This window comes from Carassius auratus, chromosome 29, assembly GCF_003368295.1.
Source record: "Carassius auratus strain Wakin chromosome 29, ASM336829v1, whole genome shotgun sequence".
NCBI lineage: Eukaryota > Metazoa > Chordata > Actinopteri > Cypriniformes > Cyprinidae > Carassius > Carassius auratus.
This window is the reverse complement of record NC_039271.1, coordinates 8,484,641-8,502,405: the sequence shown is the minus strand read 5'-3', so window position 1 is coordinate 8,502,405 and position 17,765 is coordinate 8,484,641. Positions and strand designations below refer to the sequence as shown.

At 37.6% G+C, this 17,765-nt stretch overlaps 1 protein-coding gene across 1 annotated transcript in view; it reads left to right on the top strand.

Moving 5' to 3' along the window:
* Nucleotides 1–17,765, top strand: part of LOC113047992 (PDZ domain-containing RING finger protein 4-like) — a 29,695-nt gene that overhangs the window by 3,351 nt on the left and 8,579 nt on the right. The window contains exons 2-3 of the mRNA XM_026209473.1: nt 14,953–15,194; nt 16,226–16,328. Coding sequence (XP_026065258.1) covers nt 14,953–15,194; nt 16,226–16,328 — 345 coding nt within the window. The remainder of the gene's footprint in view (nt 1–14,952; nt 15,195–16,225; nt 16,329–17,765) is intronic.

The following is a 17,765-nucleotide window of genomic DNA, read 5'->3' as shown; positions in this document are numbered from 1 at the left end:
GACCTGCCAAAAGGATCTATCTTTTGTGATTGTGTAAGATTGAGTTTTGAGTGTGTTTGTGTGTAAGGATGCTTCACACTCCTGCCTGAACCAAGGTCTCTCTTATTGGCATCGTCACTGTTGGGCGACGTCCTCTGTCTCTCTCTCAGAACACTCTCATCCATCTTCCTGTCCCGGAGCCTTTTTCTGAACGCGGCTCCTTGCTGATGAAATGTGTTGGGTGTGGAACGAAAGAAGGGAAAGACAGAGAAACATGTAGTTTTGATTGATCTTGTGAGCGCGTTGGATGATAAGTCTGTCAGATAGCACAGACCCTGGGCTGATCATATCAGCAGCCCCTGCCAACTCCAGCCCAGGCAAAGCATGCTTGTGTGTGTGTGTATATGATGGAAATCTCATTTAAAGCCCATATCATTCTTTTTGGCTCTAGCATGCATGGAATGATTGCATAATTATTGCTAAAAATAGGCTCTACTCTCTCAGTGATCCTGATGATTTTCTCTTTTAGTGAAATGACAGATGTTGAGTTTATCTTTTTCTCCTGATCTGGAATGAGAGCAGATGACCTCATCTAAACCTATGTCTCATGTCATTTATGCCACTACTGATCTTCCTTACCAGATGTATCGGGTTACCTGCTGTTGTGTGTATGGTTTCACGTTTACTGCATACAAGTTTTTAGTTTCATGTAAATATGTAGAAGGTAATATCAGATTTCAAAAGCACATGGACAGATTTATGATAGTTCATTACATTTTTGTTAATGATAAAAAAATTTAATTAGTTATTTTTAAATAGTTAATTTTTGTTAATGATGTAAAAATTACATGATATAAGACACTTTTGTTAGTGACACACCATATTTTGAGACTATTAATTCATTCACTCACTCACTTATTAATGAATTTATTATTCATTAGTTTATTTATTAGTGTTAGTTGATATTGGTTTATTGATTTGTGCAGTTCCTCTATTTTTACATTTGTTTTACATTACCTTTGCCACAATGTAACATTTACTTCATCTAATTATTCAATAACAGAATTATTTAATAAATAATTTAATAAAGCCGTTAAATCTTGAGCATAGCACAAAATAAGTATTTATTTTTCATACTGTACATTACTATGTTGTGATGCCATAAGTTCACTTGTATAATAACAATGAATATCAATACTGTCTATTTTTAAAAAAAATTTTTTTTTTTTTTTTTGTTATCAACATTAAAATATCAGCTTTTCGGACACAATTTGAATACATTTGTGCAAGGTTGCACTCAGCCAATCTTTTTCTTAAAATTTTTTATAAGATAGCATCGACTGTAATAAGAAGTGCCAACAGGGTCATTATCATTGCTGGCACTGTCTCTACCACTCAGGTGGATTGAGTTTCATGGGATTTTACACTTCTGTCTGATCTGCTTCCTGTATGACTGCAGTGAAATTATGAGGTGACCTTTTCTTTTTTGTGTTATTTCATTTTAAAAAGTGCAGGCTTGACCTTTACATCCCTATAACAAACCCACTCGACCAGTCAGACCCTCTGATTGAAAATCTTCGCTATGAGCCCATCTTGTTTTTTCCCATATACCATACACCACCTATGCGGCCACACTATCCGTGCAATGTACTTTGCATTAACCAGACACTTTGGAGGATATTTATTGCATATAGGTTTTAACTCACAACTCCCCTTTAAAACACTTCAATTTCTTTCTAAGTAGGCCAAGTTGCAGTTAGTAGCATTGTATTATTGTATTATTGTATTATTATTTTTTTTTTTAATTGCCCTTTCAGAACAGGCAGAATAATTTGTGAACTCCTTTTAAATTTATTAACTCCAAACAAACCAAAAATTATGAATATGCATAAATTAACTCTTGTTCCTTTCTCACAAACTTGTCGTTTTATATTCTTAAACTAGTCCTGGCCTCTCAATTTCATTCTTAAGACAATCATCTGATTTCAGCAGAACAGAAAAAGTTATTTGTCTGGAACCACAAAGGAGATGACCTGCTTGTCTGCCCTAGACACACTGGTGTGTAATTAGTGCTGGGCTTCAGAGCTGATTGGTAATTATAAGAAGTTATGGAGTTTTGTCTTTCCTTCATCATGCAATCGTCTGTGAGTCTGCCCAATTGGCAAGTCAAAAGGGACTGATTACGCCTCTGTCACGCATGGGTGCTACACGAATGAAACACAGGGCATTAAATCTACATACCGCTGTTCACTTGACTTAATGAGAAGAACTAGTGTGATGGATCTTGCATTAAAAAAAATCTGAATCATGAGGTGTTTTTTGTCATGGCTCTTGGATAAAATCACTGAAATTGCTGAACCCAGTTAATGCCTCATATATTGTGCAAAAGAAGGCAACATGAAATAAAAATTCACAAAATACAAAACATTTTCACACTGTACATGTATAAAGTTGTGATGGTTACATTTACACGTAGCTTTAGTTTATGGTGCTTAATTGTTAGTTTATTTAGACACGGTAGATAACATTATCCAAATGATTTCCTATGGATAAAACCTAAATTGCTTTTCAAATTGCACACAGAATAGCATTTTTTCAAACTATAGCACATCAAGCTAATAAAAGAGGTTTCAAATTGCAATTTGCAATGACTTTAAATATCTTTTTTTCTTTATTTGTTCTACATTGATTGGGTCTATATAGCAGGTTTATAGTGCATTGGAGGATTGTGGATTGATCCATTTGTAATTAACACACAATTAGCAGGTGCATACGTCTAGATGGCAATTCCTAATATCCCATCTGGCCAAGAACCCAGGCAGGAAATAACGTGTGCGTTATGCAGCTGCCAGTGTATTGCAGAGAATTACAGTTCGAGAGCTCTTCAGACAAATTCAGATAATTTATGGGTTATGTGTGATGTGTCTGCAGTATTAAAACAATCTGTGAGCATTGCTGTTCAGCCCAGTAGAGCAGTTACTTGGTAAGATTATTATGCATATCAAATAATAAAGCATCTGTGTGTGTGCAAGGTTAAGGCACTGGAATGGATCTCAGTGGCTTCTTGTGTCTGTACGGCACGCAAAATGTGGGTGATACGATACCCCTCCCCCACCCCACTTTCTGTCTGTTCTTTTGTTCTTGCAAAGGTGAGACATTTTCTCAGAGAAAACAGAGAGCAGAAGGCTGAGGAATTATGGGATATTAAATTGTAGTGTTGATCAGAGTCTAATTTCAATATAACTTCAAACTGTTAGTAGTACACTTGAATGGACTGTAATATGGAACAGAATTATGGAGAGAGACCTTGTGTCTTTGCATACATGCTGTCTTATATCTGGCAATAGCAGACAAGATTGGATGCATCACACACATCTTACACACACACACACACACACATACAGGGAGGTCACTGCTCCTGTCTGTTCCTCTTGGCTGGCCTCGGCCCCCTGTGTGAGTGACAGTCTGTCAGTGTGAGACACTAACCGGCCCGGGTCACTTCCTCGGAGTCTGACACCAGCACACTGTGACATCCTTAATTCAACAGCAATGATAAGCTGACATCACTCAAACATTCCTTGTAAATGTGTTGAACTTGTAGTCAGGGTCCTTTAACAAAAAAAAAACATGCATTTCTGAAGAGTTGAGATTTCAACATTTTTTACATTAAAACCTAATACCTTTTTGTTTTTTTTTGTACTCGTTCCAGACTCTTAAATATGAAAATCCATCAAATGTTATTACAGTTTCCTATTTATTGTTTTAGAACCTGTTTAATATCTAAATGAGTAGTGAAATAATCATAACCATTGCATTTAATCTTCCAATTTTATTTAAACATTGTTTAATTTCTACACACATTTTTATACTGTGTGTGACAGTTGTGGTTTCATTTTAATGATTAATTTTGATATTATGATCAATTTTACTACTTTTATCCAAAGTTAGTGTACGTCAGAATTAGTGAGCATTTATTAATTAGTGACGGTTGAATCATTCATATCTGTGTTTGGTTGTAATGTGTTGAACTGGTAGCTCGTCTGTACTTTTGTGCATGTCTTATTGAAGTCTGTAGATCTCATATGTCCTTGATCCCCCTTGTCATTGCTTGTCGCTCAGGCCTTTTCAGTCATTGAGTCCAAACTTGCGTGCCTTGGAAGGGTTCTGTGTGTTTATTCGATACTGTGACACTATCAAACTTGAGTTGGTTTTCTAGCATGCTTGAAAAGTCATTAGCAACTCTCTGAGGTCTGCTGCGCCGTCCGTTTGCGTATTAAATATCAAGCGGCCCATCTGTGGGGCACACCATGGAGTCTCCACGCCGTAATCAGATCTGCTTTCTGAAACATCAGTAGGGTTCAAGTCTTAGAGCAGATCCTTTCCAGGAAATTAGCAGTTTTGTGTCCTTTTGTTTGCTTTCACATTGGCCTAATTCGCTTGTTAAGTCTGACGTCACGTAGCAGCGCTTCCGTGTCCAAACGCTCTATCAGTTACAACGAGAAAACAACAAAAGGTGCTAATATAAACTCACAATGTTATAGAATACTAGCGAAAAAGTTATAATCGTAACATTTAACTCCATACCGAAGTCCCAGATAGCCAGACAATGAAAATATAAATATAAAAAAATATATATAAAAATTATTTGTGTTTGGGACGCTGTGAGCACGGAGACTGTAGTGTATACCGTAAGTTTGAAAGCGTTTAGCTTAAATTATTAATATGAATAAACAATGCTCATAAACGGCTGCTGAGGTAGTATTCTCAAGTGAAGCGAGTTGAAGCTTGGACCCGGAAACAGCGCTTCTTACGTCATCACTTAACAACCGAATAAGGAAGATATCATGGAAGTGACCAGGCTAGTTGTCATATAGGTAAATTGTCGCATATATTAAGGATTATATTAAGTAGTAGGCCTAGTATTCAGCAGTTCAAGTATGCATATGTTAACTCAAGCAAGGGGTTTTGTTGGTTAGTTTCAAATGTCTACTTAAAAAAAAAAATAATAATAATAATAATTTAAATGTGAAGCCCATAAATGTTTTTACAAAAAAATGATTTGTTTGTTTGTTTGCTTGTTTATTATTGTTATATACAAATAAAGCTGCTTTTAGAAATATTGACTGAAGTAAAAAGTGAATATCCAACATATATGTTATGTTATGTTATGTTATGTATTTTTATTAACTCTACATTAAGAAATGCTTACTGGTGAGAATGCAACTATAAAGCATTTATTTAATTAATTATTATTAAAAAAAATTGTGCATTTGTTTATGTTTGTGTATTTATTTAATTATAAATGTAATACCTCTCAAAATTTGAATTTTCATCTCTATATTTATTATATTATATTATTATATTATATTAATCAACAATGATGAATAGTGAATTAATGGAGTCACAAGTGTGTCCCATATTCTTGCTCTATACTGTGAAAAATACTGTTCTGTCTTTTTATCTGTTCATTCAAATTCTTCCAAGTCTATTTCTGATAAGCCAATTATGCCCAATTCATACTTGAAGTCATCCGTTGAGCAACTCTAAAAGCAGGCGCTGACTGACTGCTGACAGGCTGAATGGAGTTAAATTGCACAGCAAAACAACCCAGCGTGGCGTGTATTATGGGGTTGCGTGAGTCGGAGAAGATCTTTAAGCAAGCGTGTGTTTGGATGTCCATTCACACACATCTGATGTGTTCTTGAAGAGTGTTCAGGTGTGAAGGCGTGTGCTATTTTTTCTATTCGCCTAGTGGAATGTGACTCAACGCATGAGGAATAATGCTAATTGGCATGTAACAGGAAGAGCAGGAATTACACACACGTTTTGGGAGATAAAAAAATCTCACGGCTGGTAGCTCATTAAAGGGTTGTTATAATTTGATTTGTATCCGTCGTTCACACATTGAACTTCTCACACAATGTACATGGTTTTACTCAGAAGGTGCATGTTTGGCTATAATGAATGCCGTGTTTGTGCTCCCGGTTATTTGACTGATCTTAATATTGGGCCTTAGGTTTGATGGGGAGCAGATGTCAGTTTTGGACCTATGGTGGCAGCCGCCATGTGCCACACCTGTAGTGGTGAATTAACTACAAATAGAGCATGACAGACCCGTGCCAGCCTACGCTCAAATGCCAGATGCATTCATCAGGCTTTGGACCGCAAACATCGGATGCAGGACAAAAGATTCACAGCCAATAATGTTTTTGTCTAGAAATGTGTTTGGATTGGCACGCTAGTGTGCACCACCACTTTTTGTGCTTTTATAGTGGAAAAATACAGCAACGGGTGTCTTTCTGTCATGTCTATGTATATTTTGACGATGCTAACAACTAGACCTCGCTTAGGTTCAGAACTCCAAAATTAACTTCATGCATTGTCAGAATGCATGAAAGTCACTGGTACAGACTCTGACCTCCTCTTGAACCCTGATACATTGGGTTAGCTCCCTTGATTTAATTTAGAAATATTGCTTGGTACATAGTGTGTGTGTGTATTTGTTTTGTCTATTTATAAGGCTATTGTTTGTGGTGTTCCTGCCTGTAATGATGGCAGATGTAAGGTTAATCTTCGTCTAATGTGTGTAGGAGGAAGTACCAGACAATAAGCCCCTGGCACCGGACGCACTACATCTATTAGAGTCAATCTGAAAGAGAGAAACATGAATGAAGTTCACAGTGGAAGATAAGCCACTACATTAGACTGTGTGTCTAGAACACTAGATCCATCTGTTCTTCTTTGTACCATTCAGTCATCATCTTCTGCTTACCTTTCTTACAGTTTCCTCTTAAACTGAATCCAAAAGAATGCATTGTACTGAGAAGTTAAATCCGTGTCTAGAGGAATGTCACACTTTTGAATTTTAACCTTTTAAATGTTAAAGGGTTAGTTCACCCAAAAATTCTGTCATTAATGATTTATTAGTATATTATTCAGTATTTCTATATTTATTAGAGCAATGTAACATGGTAAGCTCAGAAACAAGCGTAAAATCAAACTGTATTGAAATCATGTATGAGTTAATTTGTGTAGCACATGGAGTTGCTACCTATGTAGAGCATTCCGAAACGGTTCATATGGTGCTTTAAAAGGCAACTCACTAGGCTTTGGAATAGAGCTTGCGTCTCTCTAGAGCAGAGTCCTTCATTAAAGTCATTAGTGAGGCACGGTGGGAAACTCCTACCAGAAATCAGCTGAAATAATGAAGCCAACCCACTGAAACGACAAATCACCTTCAAATCTGTCTCTCGTGCTCTCTCTCTCTCTCGCAAAGTGCAGTACCCATAACTAGAGGCCAAGGCCGAGACACCACGTCCATTGACCTTCAGGAACAATCAGTAGTTTTTAGCATTTGGTCAGGTGAGAGTCAGCATGTACAAAAAAACCCTGAACCTTAGGTCTTCCCTCCTTTTATTGTTGTATTGCATAGCCTTGTTCTATTGTGGTAGTGGTTATGATTACTGTCGGCTTGTTCAACAGCATTTTTGCCATGACATTTATTGGTGAACCTTGAAGTGAACTCAACTGCACAGCAAAACCAATAGCTAAACTCAGGCCTTGGTCTAGTTTTTTGCTTCAATAAGGATCAATGGTTTTGAAGGTCTGTAGATTCAAAGCTGAAGTGTGTAATAGTAGCGTACTAGTAAGAGTGGTATGCTAGAAATTGCTTGATTTAAAAAAAATTGCACACCCTGACTAGCTTAACAGAAACATTCGGTTCATTCAAAATCGCATACTGTAGAGTAGGAACTACATTTGAATGTGAACTTAAGCCCAAAGTACACAGAAAGACACGGAATAGCTCAACTGAGTAGATGGTTACTCGCACGCTGAGTTCTGTGCATACGCAGAGAGCTGCGTCTCACAGACTGAAGTTCGAAGTTCCTCCTGCACCTGAATGAACAAATGCAAATCACAGTTTAAACAAGCAGAAAAAGATGTGAAAGAGACCAGTTCAGCACCCGCTGTATTCTGGTGTTCAGGGCGCACGCAGAGACACGTCTAAAAATGCTCGAACACCGAATTTGTCTCTTTTTGCTCTTGTTCCGACAAATCGATATTTGCAATACGATATATAAACAATATTTCATTTTTTCAGTGAAGACTATGCAATGCTATTTTACATTTAATTATTCCGTTTCTGTACCTTGACACCTACAAACTTGAAAAAACGTAAACATTGTGTAAATAGCACAAATAAATAAATAGAACGAACATACAAATTAAACAATTTCAAACAGCGCCCACTGGTTCAACCTGCACCGGGAGCCCGCGAACCCCTGCTATGGCCCTGTGTGCATTACACCTTCTTGTCGCTGTGAATCTTTTGGATGCACTGAATTTGTTTTGCTCTAATCGGTTGTTCCACAAGGTGGCAGCACTGGTCCGGACTGTTGTTTCACAATAGAAAACAAAACTATAAAGACAGAACAACAACAACAAAATAGCAGAGATTGCAACAACAGACGCCTGCATTGACAAGCACTTGTGTGAGAGGTTTATGAGAGCTGCAACTTTAGTTTTAAAGATTACAAAGACATTTTTATCTGTCATATTAGATATTACATTACGGAAGCAGCAATTGACTCCACCAGTTTGGAGGCAGAGCTGTCTCTTTTTCCCACCAATTCCATATGGTGGAAGTGTTTGGAAAATCGATTTGAAGTCATGTCCGTTGCAATTTCTAGTGCTACGGTAACTCTGATGAAATCCAACAGTGACCAGGAAGAGCAACAAGCCCCTACGTGTTTTAGCATGTCAGGTTTAAGTTCTCCAAATAGGGCAGGCAATGAAGACAAAGAGACACAACCTTGTCAAAAATCTGTTCTCATTCTGAGAATATTTCATTTATTCACACTCCTGTAATGGAAAAACAATTCCCTACATCTACATTCAGTACACATGATGTACTCTATGACAGCATGCCGTATGATCGTACATATTGAGAGTGCTTGCGTTGGGTTATTGTAGTGAGGCACTGAGACTAAATAAATGTTTTGTTGACGCAGTTTGTCATAACCCATGTCATCCATGGCTGGGTCCTGCTGAAGGACTCATTAGTTAGACATACACAGCTCCCTATGATATATGTGCCTGCTATTTCAAATGCATTATTTATTTTTGTAGCTGAAAAAATAGAGAAGAATGAGAGGCATTTATACTGCTCGGAGGATCAAACCAAGGTTGGTGCTAATGGAGAATTTAATTATGTTGTGAAAGGTAGACATTTGCCTGCAGGGTGAACTCTGTCAGCGTTGTGTTGTGTAGTCAAACTCCCACTGCCTGATTCCCACAGAATAAGTCAGTGGCATACTGCCACCGAAAACCTCTTTGAGTAGTAATTCTTTGTCCCTAAAGAGGAATTTGAATTTAATGCAAAAGCACACACATAAGCAATGGCAGTAGAGATGGTTGAATCTCTATGGTTATACTGTGTAATCAAAGTTACTTATGTGAGAATATTGTGTATATGTGATATGTTTGGGGGGCAAGGTGAGGGAAGGCATGTACAGTCTTGTTCAAAATAATAGCAGTGCAATGTGACTAACCAGAATAATCAAGGTTTTTAGTATATTTTTTATTGCTACGTGGCAAACAAGTTACCAGTAGGTTCAGTAGATTGTCAGAAAACAAACAAGACCCAGCATTCATGATATGCACGCTCTTAAGGCTGTGCAATTGGGCAATTAGTTGAAAGGGGTGTGTTCAAAAAAATAGCAGTGTCTACCTTTGACTGTACAAACTCAAAACTATTTTGTACAAACATTTTTTTTTCTGGGATTTAGCAATCCTGTGAATCACTAAACTAATATTTAGTTGTATGACCACAGTTTTTTAAAACTGCTTGACATCTGTGTGGCATGGAGTCAACCAACTTGTGGCACCTCTCAGCTGTTATTCCACTCCATGATTCTTTAACAACATTCCACAATTCATTCACATTTCTTGGTTTTGCTTCAGAAACAGCATTTTTGATATCACCCCACAAGTTCTCAATTGGATTAAGGTCTGGAGATTGGGCTGGCCACTCCATAACATTAATTTTGTTGGTTTGGAACCAAGACTTTGCCCATTTACTAGTGTGTTTTGGGTCATTGTCTTGTTGAAACAACATTTCAAGGGCATGTCCTCTTCAGCATAGGGCAACATGACCTCTTCAAGTATTTTAACATATGCAAACTGATCCATGATCCCTGGTATGCGATAAATAGGCCCAACACCATAGTAGGAGAAACATGCCCATATCATGATGCTTGCACCTCCATGCTTCACTGTCTTCACTGTGTACTGTGGCTTGAATTCAGAGTTTGGGGGTCGTCTCACAAACTGCCTGTGGCCCTTGGACCCAAAAAGAACAATTTTACTCTCATCAGTCCACAAAATGTTCCTCCATTTCTCTTTAGGCCAGTTGATGTGTTCTTTGGCAAATTGTAACCTCTTCTGCACATGCCTTTTTTTTAACAGAGGGACTTTGCGGGGGATTCTTGAAAATAGATTAGCTTCACACAGACGTCTTCTAACTGTCACAGTACTTACAGGTAACTCCAGACTGTCTTTGATCATCCTGGAGGTGATCATTGGCTGAGCCTTTGCCATTCTGGTTATTCTTCTATCCATTTTGATGGTTGTCTTCCGTTTTCTTCCACGTCTCTCTGGTTTTGCTCTCCATTTTAAGGCATTGGAGATCATTTTAGCTGAACAGCCTATCATTTTTTGCACCTCTTTATAGGTTTTCCCTTCTCTAATAAACTTTTTAATCAAAGTACGCTGTTCTTCTGAACAATGTCTTGAACGACCCATTTTCCTCAGCTTTCAAATGCATGTTCAACAGGTGTTGGCTTCATCCTTAAATAGGGGCCACCTGATTCACACCTGTTTCTTCACAAAATTGATGACCTCAGTGATTGAATGCCACACTGCTATTTTTTTGAACACACCCCTTTCAACTAATTCAACTAATTGCCCAATTGCACAGCCTTAAGAGCGTGCATATCATGAATGCTGGGTCTCATTTGTTTTCTGAGAATCTACTGAACCTACTGGTAACTTGTTTGCCACGTAGCAATAAAAAAATATATGAAAAACCTTGATTATTCTGGTTAGTCACATTGTACTGCTATTATTTTGAACAATACTGTACTTGCAGATGCTGATGCCTTAGGTGTTACATCTTATTTCTAAAGTATAATTAGCTTTAGAATACTTAAGGTGAAATTTGTAATAGCATTTGGTTTATAGCAACACCAAATGGAGTTGCAAAAAAATAAAATAAATACTGTTTTTAATATAAAATAAAATAAAAAACATTTTTGGTAATTGAAATAAAGCTGAAACTTAAATGAATATTAGAAATTTAGCTTTGACAACTAACTAAAATAATTAAGTTTATAACTGAAATTAAAATTGAGGGAACTAAAAGAAAATTTAAAAAGCACATAACAAAATTATTAAAACTTAAACTAAAATTTAAATGAAAACAAAAAGCTAAATATGAAAACATATATATAATATTTAAAAATAGTATATAAATAATAATAAAATAACACTGAATGCCATTGGATGGATAAACAGTTACCTAAGCATTTTTCTAAATACTGTATTTGTCATTTAAATAATATTAAATAATGTTTTAATGATAATATATATATATATATTATTCCTTTTTAAATATTTAATTGATAAAAAATGTTGCTCGTTTTACTTGCAAAAAAGGTCTGTCAAACTGATAATTTTCACACCAAGTTCATAGTGGTGGATAGTGTGGGAATGCCGTATTATTTTAAATAATTAGCCCAAGTTATTATCATTACTAAACTGCTCAGTTTAATTGTTTGTTTGCAGTCTGTTATGCTTGGCTTATACTTATAATGAGACAAAACATTTTTGCTGCCACACATTGACAGTACTGTAATTTGCACCAAATTTCACTTATACAGAAAGTCCTTGCACTTTTCTTTCTCCCCATCTCTCACTCAGTCATGCATTTTGTTAGGGGACTAATTGCCTCTCATTAATTTCTTGCCACGTTGATTAATCAGTGCAGAGACTACATGGAAAATATCATATATGCAAATAGTTAATAGCCTCTTTTTGAATATCTGAATAGTTAAGGGCACGGCAAGTTAGTTATCTGTCTCCAAGTAAATCTAATGAAGAAAATGAATTAAAATAATAACAGACTGTGTGACAGAGTCTGTGTGGTTCCTCTTGCACAGCGAGATGATGGTTGTCGACGGGCGTTTTATAGACTCCTGCAGCTTCGTAGAGAGTCTGAGCTCTAAAGCAATATGCGAAATTCAGATTTTCAACAGAAATTAAAAGTGGTAATGATTAGGAAGTCTTTCTTTTTTGATTAGACTTCCATGTGCCATTGTCATTGAGCTCCTACAGTGAATCGATGGGTGACTGAGCCTTTCGACCATGTGCTCAATATGAAGATAAGATGATTTCGGTTTTGTGAATGGGATCGTGTGTCAGATACTGTGTTTTTGCTCACACATAATACCCTGAAGAATCCTTTCTGATCGCTTGACACTTCCCAGGTGGGATTTCACTGTTATGCTCTCATGCCTTTATTCCTTTTGGATTCACAGTGTTGAGAAACTCAAAGTGTGACTCCCTTACAAATGTGCCATATAAAAGACTATAGTCAAGTGTCTTTCACCAGTGTTTAGCTCTTTTGTCAGTTTTCTCAACAACTGTCTGTACTTTTTGGATTGACGTAATGCTGTTTGTGTGTACGTCTGCCTGTAGCTGTTGCATTTTCCGCTGTTTAGTCGACGGGCCTATAGGTTCTCATCCAATTCTTATCTCTCATGCCACATGTGTTTAAGCAAACACACATGCAGTCTTATCACTTCTTTGTGCTTATCTCACCTGTGCCAAATCATTCAGCTTGGAGAAAATAAACAAGCCTGTAGATATGTCACCTGACGAGAACTGACACAAATATGACAGCTCCGACAACACGCACACACATAAAAACACACACATTGTACTCTCCACCATTGATGTTAGCTGTGATTCTGCTCTCTACTTCAACATTCAGATGTACTACACGGTCCTCTTGAGGCAGAGCTGGTATAGTGAGTCTGAAATCAATATGATGGGTCTGAGGTGACTGCGGTACAATCCAGTTTCAGACCTTGTTATCAAACCCAGGTGGCACCTGACCTTTTCAGAGTCATGTATCGAGGTGGAATGTGGAGGTGGGTTGGTGAAGCTTTGGCGGCTACGTTTCATCGACATTAATGACCTTTCATTTCATATCGCTCTGGATCAAAGTTAACCAATGTGAACTCCAGAGTTTCTTCACCTGCTGATCTTTTACACAAGATATAAATCTATGGGAATCAATGGGCTGTTTCTCCACCATTGGCTAGTCATTGACTATAAATGATTTTAAACCACTTTCTTAGGAAGCAACATATGTTATGGGCATAAAACAAGTAGACAACCTTGAAAACCAACCATGGCGTGCTTATTTTGCAGTCCAGTGATTCAACAATTAAAAATTAAAACAATTAACAAATTTAAAGTTTTTAACGATTAACTTTAAGTTAAAAAATGTATGTGATAATTAGATGCATGATAGTAAAAGGTAATCTAACTGCAAAAATAAAGGAAATAAGCATATGCACATAAAAATGGCTGATATATATCCAGTATGTCTCTCTAGAAATGTACAGCCATATGCTTGACACCTATTAGTGTATCCTCAGAGTAAAGCAATAGCTTTATTCCCATTGGTTCCATCTTGTCTTAACCCTCATGCTGCCATATTTTTTGTGGGTGTAAGGTTTTAGTTTCCTTTATTTCGTGTCTAAAAATATGTGCTTCAACAAGACACAAGTATTATTGTTGGTCCTGAGGATTGCATCTGTTGAGTTTGCTGCACAGATGACCCCAGCCAGCTCTGAAGAAGAGACTCAGCAGGTAGAGAGTTTCCATCTCTGTGTGCATATTTTGACTTGTTTCCTAGTTACCAATGGATTAATTTGCCCATCTGGTAAATGCATCTAGCTCACTGATCCCTTGCTCTTCAGTCTTCTTGTAAGGAAAGTTGCAGGATGCCTTTATGACTTGATGAATGTCTGAGAGCAAAGGTCCCTGTCATGTTGTGTCAAATGTTGAGGTCGTTCAACAGCAGTTGTACTTGTCCTGACAGCCTGAGGCTCCAAATACTAAGCGCTCCCCCAAAACAAAAGAAAATAGATGAAAACGGTCTAACAGCCACTCTTTGTTGTTGAATTTCACAAGAAATGTGAAATGAGGGTATAGAATCTTAAAGAAAGTCCTGCATTGAAAGCTTGAATTATTATTTTTTTCAGCATTAGCTAATAAATTCACCTATATGATGACATCTACAATATATGACACAATATGCATGAATTAATGTGCATTATAAATACACTCTTTGACTTTGTCTACATTCTTTGACTTTTATTGCATTGCATTCTATTTTCATTGATTTTTGCTGGGTTTCTGTGTGGACCAGTAAAATAAGCTTACACTAATCACAAAAATATTTTCAGCAGTGGCATGTAGGGTATTGACCTGTCAGTTATTTCACAAACCTTACAGTATAAAGGTAAAGGGGTTTGTGTGTTCCCTCGGGTATGATTCTGTCTAAAATAAATGGTTAAAGGGCTGAGTACTCTGGGTTTATAACAAGCTCATTTAATTGGTCTGGCAGTGAACCTGCTGATGCGGGTGAGTGAATTCTGATGGGGCGGCTTTGACAGGTGTCAGGTGCAACATGTCAGATGTCATTATGATTGCACAAAGAAGAAAAAAAAATTAAGAAAGAAATATATATATATATATATATATGTAATAAAATATAATATATAAATAAATAAATAAATAAACCATGTAATGTTTTATGCTAATTTCACAACCCAAAAGTTTGTGTGCGTGTGTCTGTGTGGTTTGAATTCTATTGATATTTAAAGTTCCACCTCTTATTAGGTGAATGGGCGTGAATTTTCCAAGTCTGGACATGAGGGAGCAGTGGAGGCCATGCGCAAGGATCCCATTGTGGTGCAGGTGTTGGGGCCCTCGTCCCGGAACCCAAACAGCCTACAGGAAGTGTGTGTGGTGGATGTGTGCACTCAGACAGACATCACATTTGAGCACATCATGGCTCTGGCTAAGATGAGACCCACCACCCCACCAGTGCCAGACATCTGCCCCTTCCTGCTGTCGGACAGGTAATGTGAAGCCAAGACTGTTAATTAGATTTAGACTTAATCCTCATTCTGTTTATTGTACTGTGTTTTTTTCATTATATCATACAATATATTTTTTTTATCACAATATATATATTTAGTAGTAGTAACAGTAGTTAATGTTTTATAAATATCATAAATATTTATTTATATTATTTATATATTATAAATTTATTTTTAATTAGGGAATTTTAATTCAAATATAAATTATAATTCCACAAATATAAATGTAATCGCAAATATATGGGAATTATATTATATAAATACATTTATATATAAATATATATTATTGTAATTGTATTATTTATTATAATTGTATTTTTTTACACACACACACACACACACACACACACACACACACACACACACACACATGTTATTGTCAAGAATTGCTTCATCACCAGACAGAAGCCCTTACCCCCTTCCTCCTCATGAAATATCCCCCAGTGCCATCATAAAATTCACGTCAGGGCCTATGTAATTATTGCAGTGGCTTCCCTTACACATTTCCTGTAATGAGTTGTATACAGGGTAATTAAAACCTAATGGAGTACTAAAATATCAAACATGCTGGCACAGAGCTTCCTCTTGGTGTTTTATACCCTTTTACAGCTTTCCAAGTGCTTCAGTTTGTCCAATAAGGCATGCGTTTTATTTGGATTTATTTATGCTAATCTGATTGTCTGGCTACAACTAAGCAAAATCAAAGATTAAGCTCATTGGTGTGTGTGTGTGTGTGTGTGTGTGTGTGTGTGTGTGTGTGTGTGTGTGTGTGCTTTCCACAGATTGCTTAGGATCTTGGAACAGTGCATTTGCAATTGAACCCCAGCTTGATGTGTTAACAGATTAATGATTACTGTTTGTAATTACATGTGCCCCAGACTACAAACAAATTCTGTTATCTTCTGTGGAGTGTAACGCATGGCTTCAGGCTTGGTCTATAGTTCGGGCATATCAGGCATAAAACTAACCTAGTGTATAATGTTGGCTTCTCTCGTTCTCTCTTTCTCTAGTTGTCATTCCATTCAGACTATGGAACATGAATATTTTGATTGTCCAGAATATGTGGCCAGCACTCAGGCAGAGGTGGACAGGGCAGTTGAATTTGAGTGTGAGGTAAGTAAAATGCTTTCTGAAACCATTTGAATAGTAATGTATATACACCTGGGGTGAACCAGTAACTAATGATCAGCCCAGCTGTTTACACCTTACATGCATCTAAAATGTGTGGGGCATAATGGAGTGATTGAATAAATAATTACAATATACATCACTGTCAAAGAAAAAAAAAAGTAGTACAATATTTATATTTATTTTTATTTTATCCAAAATACATAAATATATATAAACAAGAATACTTTCTTATGTATTATGTGGTATTTTAAAATAAATAAATACATCAATTTAAATTTAAAGTTAACAGAAAGAGTTTTTGTCACATACCTGGACTCATTTAGTGTTTTTGCCCCTGTGACCCAGTTTCGGTCTTCAGTGTTTGGTTTGATTAGTTCCCAGGTGTGCCTGTTCTTTTCCTCATGTGTTCCATGTCCCTGTTGATTTTGTGATTCCATCCACCTGTGTTTCCCCATTATCCTTTGTATATAAGCCCTGTCCTTTCAGTTCTGTGTTGTCGGGTCTACTACCTCACTCGCTCACTACTTGATACTCACAAGCTTCTTACGTGTGTCTTCCTCTGTGATCCATGTTTGGATAACTCCTATGTTGGATAATAAAACCTTATTTCGTTTATCCTCGGCTCCATGTTCCTTCCGGCAGCGAAAACCGTGACAGAAAACCCGACCTAAAAAAGAAAGTAGAAAACTGCGTGTTTTTCCCTCCGTTTTGTTTTTGTTTTTTCACAGTCTTTTGTTTCGTAGTGTTGATGGATCCCCTCTCTAGCCCCGATTTCCTCCTCCTCCTGCTGGATCTGATGGACTGGTCTATGGAGGTAATCCCTAATTTTCCTGTTTCCCCGCTGGTTCCATCCAGCCATGAATTTTCTGTTTCTCCGCTGGTTCTGTCCAGCCCTGAATTTTCTGTTTCTCCGCTGGTTCCGCCCAGCCCTGAATTTTCTGTTTCTCCGCTGGTTCCGCCCAGCCATGATTTTTCTGTTTCTCCGCTGGTTCCGCCCAGCCATGATTTTTCTGTTTCTCCGCTGGTTCCGCCCAGCCCTGAATTTTCTGTTTCTCCGCTGGTTCCGCCCAGCCCGGAATTTTCTGTTTCTCCGCTGGTTCCGCCCAGCCCTGAATTTTCTGCCTCTCCGCTGGTTCCGCCCAGCCCTGAATCTTCTGTGTCTCCGCTGGTTCCGCCCAGCCCTGAATCTTCTGTGTCTCCGCTGGTTCCGCCCAGCCCTGAATCTTCTGTGTCTCCGCTGGTTCCGCCCAGCTCTGAATCTTCTGTGTCTCCTGTGTTCCCTCCCAGCCTCCCTCTCCCACCTCCTCCCAAACCTGCTGGTCCCTCTGCTCCACTTCCGCTGGTTCCGTCCAGCCCTGATCCTCTTGTCCTTCCTCCCATCCTTCCTCTCTGTCCTCCTCCTAGACCAGCCAGTTCCTC